Source organism: Copadichromis virginalis, linkage group LG19 (genome assembly GCF_057382275.1).
Source record: "Copadichromis virginalis isolate Kocher_CV1m ecotype Utaka linkage group LG19, C_Virginalis_male_GT1.1, whole genome shotgun sequence".
Taxonomy (NCBI): Eukaryota; Metazoa; Chordata; class Actinopteri; order Cichliformes; family Cichlidae; genus Copadichromis; species Copadichromis virginalis.
In genome coordinates, this window is record NC_140636.1 from 23,690,908 (window position 1) to 23,712,131 (window position 21,224).

Below are 21,224 nucleotides of genomic sequence, written 5' to 3' on the forward strand. Positions count from 1 at the left end.
GCCTGCTCAAAGTGTGGAGTTGTGGAAACAGCATAGCTGCTTTGCGTGAGTAGTGTGGGCTTGTGGGCCTTGGCAGCAGTAAAGCCAGCTGCTGTTAGTGACAGGGTGAGCTTGTGGGCCCCTGGAAGTACCTCCTCGTGGTGTGGAGTTTTTGTTTGGTTGTTGTGTTCTTTGTTGTTGCAACCCTTTTTCTCTTTTTCCAAGTGTTATTGGTAAAACGGCGTTGCCGGCTCTTTATGTTAAGATCTATAATAAAGACTATTTTATTTACTGAAAACACTGGTCTGTTTTCCTCTCATTCTGTTCTGGACTAATTTGTTACTGGTCCCCTCACTCACATGCCTAGACCCTTTCGGGGGGAACGTAACAGTTGTTAAAAATTTAAGCCCTGACATGTTGGAAGAGTTAAGAGTCGGCACAGATTGTGTTTCTCCTCTGTGTTTAACAAGATCCCGTACGACACTGTCTTCTGCAGGGAGAACCTAAGTGGCTGGTGCATTATTCATCGCTTAAGTCATCAATAATGCACAAGGAGCTGTTAACTATCCACACACACACACACACAAAAAGACAGATAAAACTAAAATAATTATAGTAGGGGATTTGAAAGTTGCCACAGTTTCTCCATGTGACAAACTGAGTCATTGTGTGAAGGACCCTTGGGACAGCACCGCAGGAAATGGGGCACAAGTGATCTATTCTTATCAGTGAGGCCAGCGTCTGCTGCAGATGATCAAGAGGCTTACCTGCTGGTCTAACTGAAAATGTCAAATGGATAAAATCAGGCAGAAAGTACCTGATGATTGGAAATCATTTATTTCTTTACTGACAAGTACACGTGTGGCAAGTGTCCATTCTAGGTACTTGGATGGTATAATCTTTATGATCAAATTGCTGGTGAGCTTGGCTACACAGGGGAAGTGGAGGGACCACTAAGTAGTTTTAAACAAGTAGGAATATATGCTCAGTAACTAACCAGCAGCAGAATTATAGGCAGTGGCCTAAGCAGAGAAGCCCAGACATTCCTCTCTCTAGCCACCTTCTCCAGCTTATCTGGGGGAACACCAAGGCTTTCCTGGGCAGCCGAGAGAAGTAATCTCTCCAGCTTGTCCTGGGTCTACCCCTGGGCCTCCTCCTTGTTAGACAGGGGTGGGGAACTCCAGGCCTCAGGGGCTGGTGTCCTGCAAGTTTTAGATACCACCCTGGGTCAACACATCTGAATCAAATGATTAGTTCATTACCAGGCCTCTGGAGAACTGCAACATGTTGAGGAGGTAATTTAGCCATTTAAATCAGCTGTTTTGGATCAAGGACATGTCTAAAACCTGCAGGTCACTGTCCCTTGAGGCCTGGAGTTCCTCCACCCCTGCTGTACATGCCTGGAACACCTCAGCCAGGAGGCGCCCACGAGGTATCTTAATCAGATGCATAAACCACCTCAGAAGACTCTTTTTCATGTGGAGGAGTGTTGGCTCTACTCTGAGCCCCTGCCAGATGGCCGAACTCCTAACCCTATCTAAGGGACAGCCCAGCCACCCTGCTCATTTCCACAGCTTGCATCCGAGATCTCGCTCTCTCGGTCACTACACACAGCTCGTACCAGGTAAGGGTAGGGATGTGGATCGACCAATAAATCGAGAGCTTCGCTTTCACAATCAGCTCTCTCTTCAACATGACAGACCGGTACAGCGTCCACATCACTGCAGCCATGGTTCCAACTCATCTGTCGATGTCCTGTTACTGTCTTCCATTTCTTGTGAACATGATCCCGAGATACTTGGGACAGCAACTCGTCTCTGACGCGGAGTGGACACTCCACCCTGATCCAGCTGAGGACCATGCCCTCGGTGCTGCTAATTCTCATACATGCCACTTCACATTCAGTTGTGAACTGCTCCAGTCCGAGCTGGAGGCCACCACCTGATCAAGCCAACCGGAACACATCAACCACAAAAAGCAGAGATGAGATTCTGAGGTTGCGAATGCAGAATCCTTCAACCACTTGGGTATGCCTAAATATTGGCATTGTTTGTTTTTAATGCATTTTGAATCGTCGTCTTGGCATAGGCCAAAGATGCCTATGACAGTCTCTATTAGGTAGATAAACTAGTACTTGCACCTTTATACTCAAGTTGAGTACTTTTCACCCAGTCGTGCACACATTCACTTTGAGAAACACTCACTCAGACTCTGATGGATGCATCGGGTCTGATTTGGGTATTTGGTTGAGTATTTCGCCCGAGTATTTGTAGACGAACTGCTCTACCACCTGAGCCACAGCCACAGCAACATTTTGTGCCAGGTAGAAGGCCCTGGACAGTTCATCATGTCTATTTCATTCCTTTAAGCAAAAACAACCTACAGATGTCACTGAAAAGCCTGAACACTGTTTCGTAACTGGACCGTGTAACTCTTCCTATTAAATTAATTGTTCAGCTATATCCATACTTGAAGCTAATTAGACAAGACTCTGAGAACAGATTGATGATAATTACATCAGTGCCACTTCAGGGTTTGCCACTTTATGGTCAGGACAATGATGTTGATGATGCTGATGATAAATCTGTGAGTTATGCCAACAAAAACAAGGTCAGTGCACGATTTAACTTGTGCTGCCCACGTCTCAGTTTGAGCTCACTTTTTTGGTGTCCCTATTTAATAATGTGGGCTGACTGTTTCAGAGCAGCCAGATGTAGCAGAGCAAAATAAATTATGCCGTTTAAAACATTTGACTGCTTGAGCTGAAAAGAATAACTCTTTGTTTGTTCCTTTCCCAGTTGGGTCACAAAGGAGAAATGGCACTGTGGATTTTCTAGGCATTTATCTCTCTCCAGTTCCATGCCTGGAGCAAGCTATAATATTCAGACAGTCTGTGTTCTCACCCGGAGAAGTTATATAAAAATATGTCAGTGTTTTCTGTGCAAACCCGACTCATTTACCTCACTGATGAGACCTTCAGTGCGGCTCTGCCTCTCCTTCCTGCTCATTCTCTGGTTCACTTCTTCTCTTTGGGGTGTTTGGGGTCATTCATCGCTCTCATTTTGCTGCTTTCTTATCTCCCTCTTTCATTAACATTTACACAGATAATCTCTTTACATGGCAGCTTGAGGGGTAAATATCAGCGCCTTTAATGGAGCAGCATCAACCTAAACGGCTTTAAGACACTGAAGCTTACGCCCACTGTGAAAATTCATTCTTGAAAAACCTCAGGCCTGACTTTGCCCTCTGCATTTATTAGTGCTTTCTTAAACAATTGAGCAACCGTGTCTTTTATCTACACAGAGTCACTTATAAAAAAGACATATTTAAGGGTAGTGTGAGCTGTATCACTGCACGGCGTTGGACTATTACTGAACAATGTTCTTATGCACTTACACTAACTAGACACTTTATTAGGTACACCTGTTCAACTGCTTATTAACATAAATTTCTAATCAACCAATCACACGGCAGCTCAAAGCAGCAAAATGCAACTCAATGCAATTAGGTATGCAGACATGGTCAAGATGACCTGTTGAAGTTCAAACCGAGCATCAGAATGGGAAAGAAAGGTGTTTTAAAGGATCTTGAACGTGGCGTGGTTGGGCTGGTCTATTTCAGAAACTGCTGATCTACTGGGATTTTCCCACATAATCATCTCCAGGGTTTACAGAGAATGGGCCGAATGGACCAGTGAGAGGCAAAAATGCCTTGTTGATGCCAGAGGTCAGAGGAGAATGCTGGCTGCCTTGAGCTGGTAGGAAGGAAACAACAATTCAAATAACCGCTTGTTATTTGAAACAGATGGCTACAGCAGCAGAAGACCACTTCTGTCAGCCAAGAACAGGAGAATTAGGCAACAATTTGCACGTCTCACCAAAGCTGGATAACATAATATTGGAAAAACCTCGCCTGGTGTTATGAGTCTTGATTTCTGCTGCAACATGTGGATGGTAGAGTGGTTTAAACAACATAAAAATTGAGCCATCCTGCTTTTAATCAACATTTTAGGCTGCCGGTGGTGGTTCAAACTGGATAACACGCCATAAAGCTCAAATAATCTCAAACTGGCTTCTTCAACATGACAATGAGTTCAATTCAATTCAATTTTATTTATATAGCGCCAAATCACAACAACAGTTGCCTCAAGGCACTTTATATTGTAAGGTAGACCCTACAATAATACACAGAGAAAAACCCAACAATCTTATGACCCCTTATGAGCAAGCACTTTGGCAACAGTGGGAAGGAAAAACTCCCTTTTAACAGGAAGAAACCTCCGGCAGAACTGGGCTCAGGGAGGGGCGGGGCCATCTGCCGCGAGTGGTTGGGGTGAGAGAAGGAAGCCAGGACAAAAGACATGTTGTGGAAGAGAGCCAGAGATTAAAAACAAGCAATGATTCAATGCAGAGAGGTCTAAGTTCACTGTACTCAACTGGACTCGATAGTCACCAAATCTCAGTCCAGCAGAGCAGCTTTGGGATTTGGTGGGACAGGAGATGAACAACCAGCAGATCTGCAGCAACAATGTGATGCTATCATGTCAATATAAACCAGAATCTCTGGGGAATTTTTCCAGCACTTTGCTAAGGCAGTTCTGAAGGTGAAAGAAAGTCCATACCAGAAATGGCAGGCTGTAACTAATAAAGTGTCCAGTAAGCGTATTTTGAACGAAGCCATCATGCAAAACACCTTTGAGTTGAAACATTTGTGCAATAATTAACTGTAAGCATGACACATCCTTCTCATTACTAATTAAATACAGTATTGGACAGTTTTTTTCTGCTTCTCTTTATGTGGCTGTCCCGACAGTCCGACAGAAGGGTTAAAGCAGGAAAGGACAAATAACCTGCTTCTTGTATGTGAATTTTCAAGGCTTTTCCTTCTCTCTCACTGAGTTTAACAGAAGCTCCAGGTAGCTTCTTCTACCAAGAAATTACATCAGCTTCAAGGCTGAAACAAGACTTTAAAATGTTTCCCAGCCACGTGACCTGTTCTGTCTGTCCTCATTAGCTTGCTTTTGGGGCCACCTTGAATGAGAGCTTGTAGAGCATCAGTTTGGGTTAACTTAGTGTCACTTTCTGTTAGACCTTTTTTTCTTAATAGGAGTAAAGATAAAAGATAGCACATGTGCAAACCCTCAAAGTCAAACCTCTTGATTTATCTCCCTTCCTGTAGCAGGAAAAAGAATCTGCTGCAATCTGTTACCTATTTTCTACACACACACACACACATGCAGTACATTCAGTTTGATTAATCACCTTTAATTGCCACTAAACATAATGAGTGGCAGACCGTGACTTGGATTGCATTCAGTGACCTGTTATGACATCCGTGAAGAGTTGAGGACCACTCACTGTGTAGCAATTTAACACACTGATGATACCCCTTTACTCTTTTTAATGTGATTCATGGAGATCAACACTAAAGTCCTGCCACCACATAAAACCTTCCAGTACAAAGTCACTCTTTCATTTCTGCTCTTTCTTGATGACCATTTTGGTTTAGAGTGACCAAAAGGAGAGCTTGGAGATAAATCAGGGTGTTTTATTGCCTATGAGACTAGAAGAGAAGCCAAGAATGCGTTTGAACTAATGCAGGAGGAAAGCATGTAGAGCGCAAGTAATGATCTGAAACAGCATTCATTTTTAGAACGCAGCAGAGGGGAGAAGTGTAAAGCATGTGGGTTGGATTCCTCATGGGGTCCAGTATCTTAGAGACCTTTGCTGCTTTGTACTTCAGGAAGAGGGATTTGGCTGTTATGGCAGCAGGTGGTTAAAGTCGTTTACAGCAAGGAGAGAAATGCTGCAGAAAGATGGAGAAATCACTGTTTTTCTGCTCAAAAAGACAAGAAAAAATGCAACTGAAAAACAGAACAGATCCTATTAAATGATATCACCACATTTCCAGCTCTGAAGTGTAAATGCTGCAGGTGTGGATTCGAGATCAAGATCCTTAGTGTGGTACTTTGTGCATCAGCATTAGACAGCAAAGATGAAAAATTCGCCGGCTCAGTCACAAAAGCGCACAGATCAAACAACCAAAAGCTTTGATCAGTTTAAACATGAAGGGGAATGCAAGATGTTTATGGGCATTTCTAAGGCTGTGTAAGTATATGGGTAAGCAGGACATGCTTTTTGAATACTGGTTGGTTTTTCTATGGCTACGGCAAAAACCTTGAAGCTCAAATAGTTTTCTTGAAGTTTGCAACTGTGCTGTTTTGGTTCATTTTTATTAACCCGTCTTTCCAGAGGTAGGCTTTTTGGGAAAATGCTGAAAAATGTAAAGCCTGCTACTTGCCCAGTAAGGAGAGTGAAAATTTGATTCCATAGGGGGCCAGATTCTATCATGCTGGTTTAAAGATGCTCAGGTGGAGGAAATACACAGAGCTAGGACTGTGTGCAAAATGTGAAGCTTTATGAGATGATCCATCTCTAATATTTGTGCAAGTGAAGAAGAGAAATGACCCCTAAAAAGGCACAAATCCATCATTTTCCCTTTGCAATGTAACTTAATCAACATTGTTTGATAAACCTGTGTCTGTATTTTGGCATTAGCGCCAGAAATCTAGGTTTGGTCAGGCTCTACTTCATACTGGAGGGGGGGGAATCAGTAAATAAGCTAAAATAAGTTGAGATTTCTAATCGTTACATAGAATATTTGTTTGTATTCTTGTCATTTTGCAGTAACTATTTATCAAGATGTGAAAAAGCTTTTTCTCCAGTGAACATTGTGAGGAATACCCTGAAGCTCCCAAAGATGACCATGCTCAGCTCTGCCAACTCTGAGCTTTGAGCCATCTGTCACAGCTCCGTGGGCAGCTTCAGATGATCAGATGATAGATCAGAAATAACCAGGTGCCGTGAGATACAGTCAAAAAAAAAAAAAAAAAAAAAAAGTGCCACCTGCTGAATATTGGCACTAAAATTCCTGGTACCACTGATTGGTTTCTAAAAATACTATTTTCCCATTTTACATCCAAGCATGATTACGCAGAACAGATTGGCAACTTTTCATGTGATGGAAATTTGATATGAGCGAAATGTTCGACCCCATCTGATATTCCCAGCAATTTTACAGTTGTCTATCGCATCTGAAGTGACACTCTATCTCCCTGATCGGAGTGGGGTGCTTTTAAATTGTTGTTCTGGAGACATATAAAACCAGATTGCTGAGTATAAATGATGAGGACGGGGAGATAATGATGTGCTTGTGTTGCTTGTGCACCAGCACTCAATACATTCATTGTTTGGTTTTTTTTTGGTTTTATCATGGAAACCAGGAGACACCTCCACTACACAGCATGCTCCCTGTGTGTGTGTGTGTGAGTGTGTGTGTGTGTGTGTGTGTGTGTGTGGGTGCATGTGTGAGTTATATCTAGCTCTACATTCTTCCCTTCTTCATTGAAGGCTGGAGTGTGGAGGTGAGGGTTGCTGGTGCAGAGGCGTAGATAATCTCAGCTCTGCCTCTCCTGCCCACAACAACTCAACTTCCAAAATAGCTTCTCAATTCACACCACAGGCCTGCATCTGTGCTTCACTCCCCATTCTCAATAAAGCATAGCTTCAGTGTTTGCCATGCCTAATGATCTTCAGGGCGCCTGTAAGCTGTCAAAGCACTGAAGGAATTTGATGTTGGCATCTCGTGAGACAGATGGTCATCATTTACATGGTCATGCAAACAGAAAACAGCAGCTTCTAGTTGTCCACTTATGAGGTAAAATTAAAAATGAGCCACTGCCTTTCGGGTTTGTTTGGCAGTGTTTGGCTAAAGGCAGCGTCACATGAAGCTGGACCGTGTATCAGGCAATAAAATGCATTACTATTGTTAAACACTCATTTAAATCCAAAGCGGCAGAACGAACACCCCACAGCTCTGTACCTCTCTACCGGATGCTAAGCAGAGCTGACACGACAGCGCAAATTATTTCGAACACAGACTTGTTGCTCAGCTCAGAGGATGTTGAATCATTGCACAGAGCGGCCAAAAACATAAATAAAGACAGAAACAGACGCACTTGTAAGGGACGAAGACAAATCTTAGCACCCCGATCATTTTTACGCACGTACCTTGTGCAGTTTCCACATTGCGCCTAAAGCTTTGACCTCATGCGTGCCGTGTTTCCCTTCCTCCAAACACTGATAACATACAGGCATCTTGCACTGTACACAGTACATGCTGAGATTCTCCAGTTCGTGCTCTGTGCAAGTGGAAATTTTGCGGGGACTGGCGCGGCGACTTATCCGCCCCTGCGCCGGCGGCACCAGGCGATGCTTGGCGAGTGGACCGCGGGGAGGATGGCAGCGCAGGCGGCACGGGTCGCAGTAGAAGACGTCGCACTGCTCGCACATCACGGTGGCCTCCTTTGGACTCTTCTCACAGAGCTGACATTTGAGAGCGGCCGCTTTGCTCTGCTGATACCTGTCCACCACCCCCTCCAGCACCCTGTTCTTGGGGAACCCGCGGAGTCCCCTGTCATCCAGGATGAGGCTGCGGTGACACTGCGGACAGGTGATGCAAGAGTTACGAGGGATCGGAGTTAAGGAGCCGGGGTGCGGTAGAAGGTGCTGCTGCTGCGGCTGAGGGACAGTCGGGGGGAAAACCCGAACCCCGTTCGGTGATTTTTGGCAAGGGGTGGTCGGAGCGCTCACGAAGCCCCCGTAGGAACCGTAGCCACTGTCCGCCTCACTATACAAACTCATTTTATCCAAATCCAGGTAATCATAATCGGAGACCCCGGACCCGGAGGCTCGGCTGCTCTGTGGAGACTCGGCGTCGGGGGTCTGCACAAGAATATTCCGAGCACAGGCTAAGCAAATGTTATGGGAGCACGGCAGTATGATGGGCTCCCGGTAAAATGAGCCGCAAACAGGGCATTTTAACTCTTCCTCCATTTCATCCATGGTTGCTCCTGAGAGGTGAGAGATTCCTCCGGGGTGTGCAAATAGAAACGGGAGAAGTTTCGGCAGAGCCTCGGCTGATCGGGCTGCTCTCTGTTTGCGCGTAAACGAAGCTCCAGTCGCGTTCTGCTGTTAAAACTGCAAGTGCAACCTTGACCAAATGAAAGGCATCAACGAAAAGGAGGCATACTAACACTACTCACCAATAAGCACGCAGCGTCAGCTCAGGCTGGATTGCTATTGGACAACCAGTGGATTCCAAACAACCATTGGACAAATGAACTGTCGGCGTGAAAGTCCGTTAATGAGCTCTAGAGCGATATACACAGCAGACACTAATGCGTGTGGACATCAGTGAATGCACAGGATAATTGTTTAGAGCCTTAAAAGGAAATCAATAGAATAAAATGATTACTAAACACAATCTGAACTCAACATCCGTCCTTCATATGCTTTCATTTAACATGTGACATCTGTAAAAAAAACATTTGTCCAACCAGTGGTTAAGGAAAGAAACAAAAGCTAAATTGCAGTGATATAACACAGTTTGGGAGTATGATATAACATTAGAACCAGAGAATATTTGACATTTATATCATTACTAATTTTCTGTATTTAGTTCTCTGTAACTGCTGCACAACATAAACTTGCAAACTTGCTGTTTGAAAAGCTCCTTTCATCCGCACAGGGAGCAAAGATCACTGCTGAAGCTGAGCGAAAACATGGAAACTGACACCTTGTGAGATAAGATAAAGCAGCGGCTCTCAAATGCACTCCAAAGTGTTTTTTTCCTTGAGTATCCAGAGCCTCTTTATTTCTCTGGCCAAATACCTCAGTCATTTTTGAGACATCCATGGCAACGTGAGCAGCTAGTCTTCAGTGAAGCTGTTGACTGGGAAATGAATTGGAATAATCCCATTTAAAAGAATACTTTTTTCTCAGAGGCCCAGAGGGCGACATGAGGCCACTTAGTGTGATTATATTAGCATATTTCCTAAGAAAGTTTGGGAATAGAAATGGCATTAATTAGGAAATTTTTGTTAAACATAATCAGTTTGTCATAGTTCCAGATAAATATGTCAAACTTGAGTGTGAACAACCACACAATCACATACACAGTTGCATTTTCAGTGCATCACCTGGAAAATGGAAAACGGAGTTTTTGAACATCTCTTTTGCAACACTGTCAAAGAGTTGTTTAATTTCTGCCAGAGCTTCCTGTGCTGTCAATGTTTCTGCCCATTATCATCTCAGATTCGTGAAAATATACAACAAATGGTGAGTTTATCCCTGCAAATGCATCCCTGGATTAAACCAAATACAGTGTTGACTTCAACCAAATGTTTGTAACAAGTCCATTAGCTATTTTTGGATGCATGCTCGCTGCCTCCTCTGGCATTATGGCGTTGTTCTCTGTGTAATCTCCTCATTTGGGGGCTACAGTGCAGCTTCCTGTTTGAGTAAATCTTTACTTTGTATTCTTTCTTTCTTTTTTTTGTTCTTCATTGCCAACACTCTCCTTCTGCCAGGACACACAGGCCAGGCAGCTCTCACCGGGAAATCTTCACAGATTTCTTTTTACTTTTCATGGATCCCATCCCAGAATGCTCCTGTGTCTGTGATCGTTCTGATGTTTTTAGTGACCTCATGTGCACCAACATGGGAGAGAAAAGACAACAGTACCAAGAAACCATAACCCCCCCCACAAGGTCAAGTTATGGGAGAATATAATTCTAATTATAAAACAATTATTAATTATAGAATAGAATAAAATAGAATTCAACTTTATTGTCATTGCACATGTCACAGGTACAAGGCAACAAAATGCAGTTTACATCCATCCAGAAGTGCTTTAGCCATGATATAGATATATTACAAACATATATTAGCTATAATATAGATATGTGAGTATATTACAGAAATGGGTCTATTATGGTATGTTATAATGTACACAGTATGAAGGTATGTTATGAATATGCTATAACTATAAGTATGTACAGGCTATGAACAGGATATAAATATGAAAAACTATACAGAAATATGAGATATACAGCTATACAGAAATGTGAACTATGCAAGTAATAAACAGTTGTAGAATTAAAAATTATCGTATTGAACAGAATGATTATTTATCCAGAATTATACAGTAGTGCAGTTGAGATAAGTGAGATATGTGGATAATTCCTACAGAGGCTATATGAAGTGCAAGTGGTTGAGAGTGGTGGTTCAGTCCATGTTATTATTGTGTGTATGAGGGTACAGTTGTCCATTGTGTGTGTGTGTGTGTAGGTGGTTGTGGGTGTGTATGTCCAGTCCATGTGTTTAACGTGGGTCAGATGTCAGGAGGCAGAGTTCAGGAGTCTGACAGCTGTGGGGAAGAAGCTGTTCCGGTTCCTGGTGGTCTTAGTCCACCAGGTACCGGATTCATAATTCATAATTATCAATGATGACCTAATATGAATTGGTTATTTTTTCAGAAATAACTGATGAGCATTGAAGAGTTTTACTTAAAGATAACAGCTGCAGATTTTAATTCCCATTACTCTTATTGCTAATTCTTTAAATACCCAGCAATATCCCAAACAGCAGGCCCATCATTTTCAGTGAACAGAAATTAAATCTAATTTCTAATAAACCTTCAATGAATGCTTTGAAATCATCTTTCTTCTCACAGTTCATATCAGTGAGTATTTAAAACTGTCTTCAAAACAAAAGGCAGCCCAAGTTTATTCATAACTTGAATTGCTTTATTAAACATACAGTATTGTGCATTTCTTCCAGCGATGAACAATATCTGAATAAATATAAGAAAACAAAAAATCCTGACACAGGATCTGAGAGATGCATCTTCATAAATGTTTACTGAAGGCTCATCTGGAATGCTCTCAGTGGAAGGATGACAGCCAAGATGCCATTCTTATGGAAGGGAAACAGGGAGAACCCGTGCACTTGGATTTCTTTGATTGCCATATGAAAGATGGAGCACATTACTTCAGAAACTACTTCACCAGCCTGGGAACATTCTGCAGCAGCATTTATTTTATACCGATGTGACAGTAATGTGTTTTTTTTAACTGGACAGCTAATTTATAAGCAGGTTTCCTACCTTCCCAGCAACGGCAGCTTTACAGTGGAAGCTATCATTCAGTGCTTATAGTGGGAGGAGGCATGTGTTGTTAACAAGATATTGCTACATTAATAACACAATAAAGGCAACTGCTGCACTGAACAGATGCTCCGTCTTCAGGGAGCTGATCAAACACATTCCAGCGAGACGTACAAAAGACAAATGCATATTCATCACTTTTGTTGAGTCACGCAGAGGTTCTGATGAAGTGATTTGCTGCATGTATGTTGTATAATATTAAATGACGTCAAAGGCTTGACTGGCTCTAAATATATGCGTATGCATGGTCTGAGGTATGTGAGGGCCACACATTGTCACTGCACACTGTTTATGTATAAATACATGTTTATGTGTCAGAAAAAGCATACATATTGTTTTGTTTACTGCATATATTCAGGTGTTAGTGTATAATTTGGTTTCCTTTAGCTCCAATATGCCATTGAAGAGGTGGGTCCAAACATTGCTCTCCTTTGAATGCTCTTGAAAAAGTACATTAATGCAACAGTTCATCGTTTCACCTTCAATACCTGAATCACTAACAGAGATAAAAAGCCGCTTTTGTCAGTTGAAACTATTCAGCTCAGAGTTCAGTCATCCTGCTCGGAGTCTGCACTGCCATCGATAAGGGATGAAGTCTCCTTTGTGCGTTACTCTGAGTCTATTACCTCGTTTCTCCACAGACTCCCTTTGCAGCCCCAGAGGCATCCTGCTATCTGTGTAAAGAAGCGCACAGACTGAAGGATCTTTATGGTACACAGCTCAGCCTAGATAGCAATCTCTATGGTACAAAGTGGTGATATTGTGAAGATAAGACTAGAAGGGATACGTGTGCTTTTGTTCTTGACCTCTGGCATAAGAGAAATTGTGGTTTGATAACTTCTGGAAGAACGAAGGTACTGTAATTAAAAAAAAAATGAATGGTTACACTGAATCCAAAATTGTGCAACACAGCAAAGCATCTTTATAAACCACCTTTAAAGTTCCTTTTGTTTTGAGCTAAATTTAAAGAGTCAGATTCAAACTTCCAGCTGTCCATGTACGATAGATTAGAATTCCTATTCATCGGAATAGGTGTCAAATATTTAGTTATAAAAAAATTTCTGGCACACATATGCTCCTTAAACATAAAGGTTATAAAGGGGCGGACGGTGCACGGAGAAGCAAAACCAAATTTGTTCCCAGGTCCAGATGGTACACACCACTGAAGATATTTTGAGAGCAGCAAATCTGAATGCCTACAAGTCCCAGACAGACAAGCAGCTGGTGGCTTACCAACCAGACATCGTGGCGGTTCACATGAAACAGAAGAGAGCATGTTATACTGTAGATGGTTAAAAGTAACATCAGGAAGAAGGAAAGTGATTCAACTGAGTAAAGTATCAGTGGCAGAAGGAACAACTGGTAAGAGGTGTAGAGGATAAAGTCCAAAATAGTCTCAGTGGGGTTGGGTGTCAAAAGTGTGCAATTTAGTCCAATTCTGCTCATATTTCAAAAGCTATGCACAAGGAATAGTTTTTCTTAGGTGCCTGGCACACCTTGCACACAGTGAAAGCGGTGAAAAACTATCTGGTTATGTTTAGGCACCAAATTAACCAACTGAAAACATGCATACGCAGTGCAATTAAATGAAAATCCAAAGGGTTCTTTACGAGCATCCGCGTGAGCGTTGATGTTGCATCAAGAGCCACTAAAGCACACTTTGTGTGTATTTGTGAGATGCCAGCAGCTGTGTCAGAGCCGTTTCTTTCACGATGACAATCCGCTAAGTGTCACTGAATGGTTTGATGAGTATGAAAAAGCTGTGACTAATATACTAAGCTCTTCACACTCGTCAAACATCGAATCACTTGAACACATATGGGAAATCCTGTACTTATGAGTTAGACCACTCTATATACTACCAACATCAGAATATGCAGCAGAATCGATGCCACGGTGCATGAAGCTGTTCAGGCAGCACGTGGTGCCCCAACAATAAGACACTTTATCCTTCGCTTTCTTTTATTTGTCAGCAGATATCAGGAAATTAATAATCACTGACACTTAATTGTTTTACTAACACACCATCAGTACCATTAATATCCCGAGATCACTCTACTTATCCCTAAACTTATTGAGCTGCTTGAGTGAATTTGAAAGGTATGCAAGTCACTCTTTTATGTAACCTTCAGTGACCATGGCGACCTTCACCAACCTTTTCCTTATGCAATAGTTTGTATATTTTACCATCTGCTATTAGGATTCTCTGCAGGAGAAAGGACACACTGGGTGACCAAAGCCCACCATCACCGTGCTTGACATCTCCGCACAATGCAGCACCTTCCCAAAGCTCAAATGAGCTCATGTTTATGGATTCAGAACCATCTGTGCCCTTCACAGTGACCTGATAAATGCATTTTCCTGATGCAGTATTTGTAAATTAAGCCTTCAGGGAAAGATTCATGAAGTAAACAGATATTTGAGATGTTTTTGTGCAATTATTAAAGTGTACTTTTAGTCCGACCTTTCCTTAAAGAAGAGGGAAGTGTTGGAGAGTAACTGAAGACTATTGTGATACTGAGCAAGACAGAAGAAGCAATGGCAGAGAAAGAAGGATATAGATTGCAACAAAGATAATCCACCTTAACAAATCAGATGCTTTGTGAATACAACTGAGTACAAAACAGGTTTCAAAACATGACCTGTGGGCATAGGGCAAAGTAATCACCTGAGAGATCAGATCGTAGTTCTGTCCAACCGACTTACTTTCATTTAGGCGTATTACACCTTATTATGTCATATTCACAAGAAAGAATGGACTCAAATACAAGACTCAGAAGACTAATGCAAATTTTAGCTCTTTATTTACACGAGCAACTCAGGTACGTTTCAATCTGTTAAGTATTGCAAGAGATCGAGCTGGAGGACACTGGAGGATTGCATTTTCCTTGTAAACTTGCAGGTGGGGGAGGTAGGTGACAGTGACAGAGATAATTGGTAGACAGCTTCGTTTTTCATTTTTACTTAACTTGGAGGTTCTTGATCCATCCAAAACACACATATAGGAGAACTAAGTGAGCAGATGAGAGGGTAAAGTCAAGTTTCTGAAAACAATAAACTGGACCACTTGCAGGAACAGACCATGACTCCCACTACAAAGCTAACAACAATCTGGCAAAGAGGAGGTTTGAGCTGGCCGTTGAATCTCAGGATAACAAGTAGATGCAGACAGGTGTGCCGGATGGAACAGAAGGCAGGAGAAACCCTGCCAAAGGAAGGCGGGGGTAAAACCAGAGCCTGGTTCAACTCCCATCTGAGAAAGAAAAGAAAGTGAAAAGAGGAAGGGAAAAAGTAGAAAAAGAAAGTAAAGTAAAGAAAAACATATTATATGTCTTAGTTTGGAAGAAAGGTTGAACTAAAAATGTTTGTGGAGATTTTTACATTTTGCTTTGACAGCAGAGTCATGCATTTTATGTTTGACCTCACTCACTTCAAGAAAAACACAAAACAAACAAGTAATATTTGATCAGTAAAAGTGGATTTTTTAAGTGACTCTGTGAAAAGAGGAATTTTGAGGTACTCTTTTAAAGTTTTGAATGCTGTGTTTGCTTTTGTTTGCCATAAATGAGACAACAGGAATGTTATAATGATGTGTTTCTTAGCTGCTGGTTTGGTTTGGCTCTTGGCCGGTCTGTGCCATGCTCTCGGTATAAATACACAGGTTGGAGCAGCTGTAACTGAAGCTGAAATGCTGGGTTTTTTCCCCCTCTGTATTTCTGCACACAGTCATCCTGTGAGAGAGGCCGAGGTTGATGCTACTGTGAATTTCCACAAAAACAACCAATTGAGAGTGCACTGCATCACTAATGAAGAGCAATTTCACTACATGCGTGGGCTGTCTGAAGAGACATGTGGGGCCTCCACGTGCACCATCACTTTGCACCTCTCCCGTGCAAACTGTCCGGGCTCCACAGGGAATTTGTGCTGCAATTAATAGCGTAATGATTTTTTAAGAAATCTAAGTGGGTTGGAGGTTTGCTTCTAAACCCAGCTCTCCTGTTGCACGGGGACTCACATGATGTTCTCCTAACCCAAAGAAACCAGAGGAACTGAGCACAGAAAGGACAATATTGATCTCTTCCCTGACAGTCAAATCAAGAGAAAAATGAAAAATGTCATGGGGTAAGGAATACAAAAGTAAATAATAAAGCTGAGTAGTTCAGAGAGATGCTGGACCTGCTGGACCTGCTGGACCTCTTTCCTCCTCGACTAAAAGCTCTCATTAAGACAGAAGGGTCAACAAAATAATACTTGTGGTGTCTTCGGTTGTCCTTTCCTTTGTTTCAGCACCCCCAACAACAACATAGACGAAATGTGCCTCACTGGCCACAATCCATACATTTACTCCATCTCCCAACCCCCACCAAGGATCCAGCAGGGACCCCTCTAATGGCACCAGCTCTCATTACTGCAGGCTATATAGCTTTCTCGAGGACTCCTTTGTTTACCTCTGATTCAGTAAAAACAGATGAGGGTTCTACTTTCACATTATATGCTTGCAAAAATCAGAGATGGCCAAAATATATTGCGACCCAGTTAAAGTTTGATGGAGAATGAAAAAACATGGGAACTCCGCTGAGAGTGATTCATGAATATTGGTCAAAGGTTTTATTGCAGTTACTTGTATAATCAATGGAGATTTTGTTTGAATACAGCAGAACTAATTCATGGATGAAAGACGTTCTGGTAAAAGAGAGAAACGGACAGAAGCTGTGAAAGTGGTTCACTTGATGTTGACCTGCAGCTATTGTGTGAAGAATTTGCATTGTATCTCTCCATTGTCTACTGCCCATTAGACCCAAAAGCAAACAAAATATTAGGCCAACCCTCACAGAAAACACTGGTTTTGTAGGGTTTATGGGTGATGTCATGCTACATATACCTATATACTTGAACTTGTTCTCATAGTAACAAGAACATGGGGGAGAAGCTTGTAGCAAGCAGCAAAATCTAAGAGTCCTATGGAAAAAAAATAGCTAATGCAAGAGGCCAGCCACTTAATAGAAGCTCCAGAAACTCCCATGGTTCATCCTGACAGACACATCCTATTATAAAATACATTTTTGTTAGATGTAGCCTGTGTCCCACTGATATGCACAAGTTAAAGATTTAATGTGCAAATATTTTACAAAATAAAACCACAGTGGCACCAACAATAGTGATCAGAAAGAGCAGGTTTATGTATTGATAAGATGAATGATAAAAATCCTGTGAAGCCCCATTCACCTGCACTGTAACTTGGCCAGGTTTGACTGTTCTGATCACCCCCCCCCCTTTATTTTTAAATGTGCCTTAATGTGATATTTCTTACTGCTAAACTTCACCACAGCAAAAAGATAGACCTGGTTACCTTTGATTAACATTTTCCCAACTATTGTCTTGTACTTTTTCTTATTCGTGTGTTGAAAAAGTGTTCAAATAAAAAATATATATATATAAAAACACAAACTAATACAGATAATACACTGTGTAACTTTTTTTCTCTCAGTCTAGCCACTTTTTCCTCGTTTCTTTGTTTCCTTCTATTGTTCTTTGATTTACAGCTATCCACATCCCTGTAAGTGTCCCCCCCCTCCCCCCCACTGACAGCTGACCTCCCACAGGCACAATAGATGCGGACCATTGATCCATTGGGACTCTCGCCGATGCCTCCATCATCTCAGTAACAGCAACACTCCTGGAAAATGGGGGGGGGAGGTGTCATGATTGACTCTTTCTGCGAGAAACATAAATCATTTTGTTTATTGACACAAACATCAGCTGTATATTCAGTGCTTGTTTATTAAGTGGCATGCCATTTTCTTAATGCTTTTAAACCTGTTTTAATGTATTCTTCTCTGCACCACACAGTTCAGTTTTTTCAAAATCCATTAAAGCAGTATTATTCTTCAATATGAAAAATAATACCATTGCCTCCACACAGTTGCTATTGTGCTAAACAGATCGAGTACAGAGTGCTATTCCCAGCCTTTGGGGGGCAGTGTGTTCAAAAATAGCAGCTGTAAATGGGCCAGAGGCAGCTGCAAGAAAACTCCTTAATAGACTACAAATGACAACTCATCAGTATCAAAATAGTTCTCACACAGTCGCTCTTCTCTCATACTGTACTGAAAGAAAACACTAAAAACAAAAATGTACTGACCGGGGCACAGAGACAGTGTCCCGCGAGGGTCTAGTTTAGCCCACTGAAGTCATTAATTACTCCATTTTTAAAGTAATATGCGTTGCTATTTCTAGTGCAATGCCAGTGTTAAATAATGAATGGAAATGCAATATTTTTTTGAAATCTCAACAAACTATTTGAAATCATGCTGGTTGAAAAAGACAAGCTTTTATTATGTAGTTACGAAAACATGTGAACTGGACGTCTGTCTTTTCATTGTGCTTTTACGTGGTACATGCATGTGACGACAGTAGACTCATTAAACATAGAAAACCTCTGACATGTTGATGAAATTATCGTTATTTTTGTAAATGGTGATTCATTAAATAAGAAAAGATGATTTTTAGAATGTACTTCTGTAAATTTATTAACCTTCGTGTAGAATTATGTTAAAAAGAATCAAGCCTGTAGAGTCTTAGATGTAGCTCTTGGGTTTTTTGCATTTTTTCTGAGCATTGGTTTTGAGCAATGTTTTGAATTTGATAAAACTGTAAATACAGTTGGCTTTGTCTCAGCGGAGAACGATTACAACAGATTGCAACAGAAAAAGAAAAAAACATTTTGACAGACTGCAACAGCCTCATGTTAACTTTGGCCAAACCAGAGCTGGAGATTGTTGTTGTATCATTTGAGGATTGTGAATTTGTCCTGGGTAAACCACACTGGTGAAGCTGCATGGAAAATTGAATGACCCTACTTTAACTTGTAAGATGTGTCCCAATTCTTTGCTATTGAAGATAAGATCAAACCAACATTGGCCCAGATGAGTTCAGTCAAACGATGATTTTATTAAACACATGCGTGGGAAGATGTATACTGTAACAACATCAGCATAGATCTTCGCTAAAAAGCACAAAATGGTTTTAATATGTCAGGGTTCAGCCCCTTCTTGTGTCAGCAAAGAATATTGTCACGGCTGCCGAGGCGAGCCGTGTGGAGTTGGAAAAAGGACCCAAGAGCAAGCAGTGTATGAAAAGATTAGTGGAGTTTATTTACAAGGTGTCAGTGGCAGGAACAGAAAACGAATAATGAGACAAACTAACGGAAACCTAAACTGGGAAAACTAAAGAGCAACTAGAAATCCACAGGACACGGGGTGAAAGGCAGAGAGACGCAGACTGACGGAGGATACAAAAACGCAGAGAGACACAGATGAATGCAGAAAAGCGCGGCCTTACATGGAGTAATACAGACGAACCGGCAACAGGCAGGAGAACACACAGGGCTTAAATACACACACCAGTAATCAGGGGATAAGAGACAGGAGGGCAACACAGCTGGGAGAAATCAGAGCTGACGGGACAGGGGAAATGTAAACTGAACACACTCACATCAGACATGAACCTTCAGAATAAAACAGGAAATTAACAGACAGAGAACCAGACAGGACACTGAACTTGACAGGCAGACTCATGAGCAGACACAATAACACCGTGGACAGACAGAGGGAACACAGAGAAGTGGGAGCAGGCAGGCAAAGAACAGAAACCTAACAAATGGCAAAAATCACAACAGAATACACACTCTGAATGAACAAAAGCATAAAGAAACACAAAACACTGAGTCCTCAGACTCAGGACCATGACAAATATAATATGCATCAGTTACGGTTAATGATTGATTAACAGTTAATGACAGTTAGACAAGTTCCCATTATCAGCAACATTTTTACCATACATGGCTGTTTGTTTCAACCGTCTCCCCCTCCAGATGATTCCTGTTGACTTGCTCATTTCATGCTTGCATCACCTCTTGCATCATCTTTTGCTATGCAGGCACAAATGCAGTTACCAGAAAATGTATCTCTCACCTCTGACCTAGAACTTCATCTACAGTTAGTTGTGTCTGTAAGCGTGCTTGCCCTAGCCTTCTTGCACTCTGGTCACCTTACACAATAGATCACCTGGACATTCACGCCAGACGAAGCTTATGACCTTCAAAAGGACTGAGCGCCAACTCTTTATGAGCGCATTTGCAAAGTGTGTATAAAAATAGCTACAACTACGCACTTGATAAAAGTTTAATTAGGTGGCACTAATGCAAGCCATGTTAGCAATGATATATTTTCTTTTAATTCCACAGATGTCGTAATGGTGCCAAGACTGGGGTTGTTCTTTTAGACTATTCTTTTTCTCCATAAACCCTAGAAGTGATTGTGTGGGAAAATCCCAGTAGATCATCAGTTTCTGAAATATCCAGACCAGCATGTGTGGCACCAACACACTCAAAGGCAGTCAGTTGTCTTTCCTCTCCACTCTGATGCTTGGTTTAAACTTAGGTAGTATGACCTTGTCTACTTTCCTTTGTTCGCTGGGTTACTGCCATGTGAAATGTGTTCATATAAAAAAGTTAACGCATTTTGATTCATTTAAAAAGACAACACATAAATTAATAACTGTACTTGTTTGAATGCATCTTTAAGACTGCTTTTGCTGTTCATTTTTGGTATTATGAAGGATCATTATGTTAAAGGTCATTGCTTTGATGGAAATTCCCAAGTTTGGCTCAAGGACCTCCCCTTTATTTACATTTGCAAATGTCCAAAAAGATCATCAGAAGCTCATGAGACAGCTGCCCAAAGCGTGGGAATCTTCTTAACCCATTTTCTACTAAGAACTTGTTAATGAACATTGAATTAACGGCCTTATAGCACAACCACGTTAAGGCCACAGCTGTTATAGCTCACTTTAGATTATTTCCATTACACAAACCCTTCTCTGTGGATTGCGCTATACTGTTATGGTATATATTGCATGCTCTATATTTGGTCTTTGACTGCTTTCAGAAATGGGAAGCACTGCAAGCCTGTTAGTATTGCAGAATCTTTTAATATAATCCCGCAATTAATTTGGAAGCTGGCTTGCTCTGTTGAAAGGGTTAAAATTGAAAACTGAAAGTTCCATGGAGACAAACAACTGTGTAATTGTCCTAAACAAAGCCAACACAAAGTGGCTGAAATGAATTCAGGGGGGATTTTGCATGCAGAGGAAGTGCTCTCAATCCCTGCACCCACCTC

The 21,224-nt window shown here is 41.6% G+C and overlaps 1 protein-coding gene and 1 long non-coding RNA gene across 6 annotated transcripts in view; both read right to left on the reverse strand.

Moving 5' to 3' along the window:
- trim9 (tripartite motif containing 9) overlaps positions 1-9,027 on the reverse strand; it is a 57,170-nt gene extending 48,143 nt beyond the window's left edge. For all 5 annotated transcript variants that reach the window (XM_085441274.1, XM_085441272.1, XM_085441271.1 and 2 more), the window contains exon 1: positions 8,049-9,027. In XM_085441274.1, the coding sequence (XP_085297400.1) occupies positions 8,049-8,882 (834 nt within the window). In that variant the 5' untranslated portion in view covers positions 8,883-9,027. The remainder of the gene's footprint in view (positions 1-8,048) is intronic.
- A 5,827-nt stretch (positions 9,028-14,854) lies between these two features.
- LOC146686116 (uncharacterized) overlaps positions 14,855-21,224 on the reverse strand; it is a 130,768-nt gene continuing 124,398 nt past the window's right edge. Inside the window, exon 3 of the long non-coding RNA XR_014916944.1 lies at positions 14,855-15,298. This is a non-coding gene — a long non-coding RNA (uncharacterized LOC146686116). The remainder of the gene's footprint in view (positions 15,299-21,224) is intronic.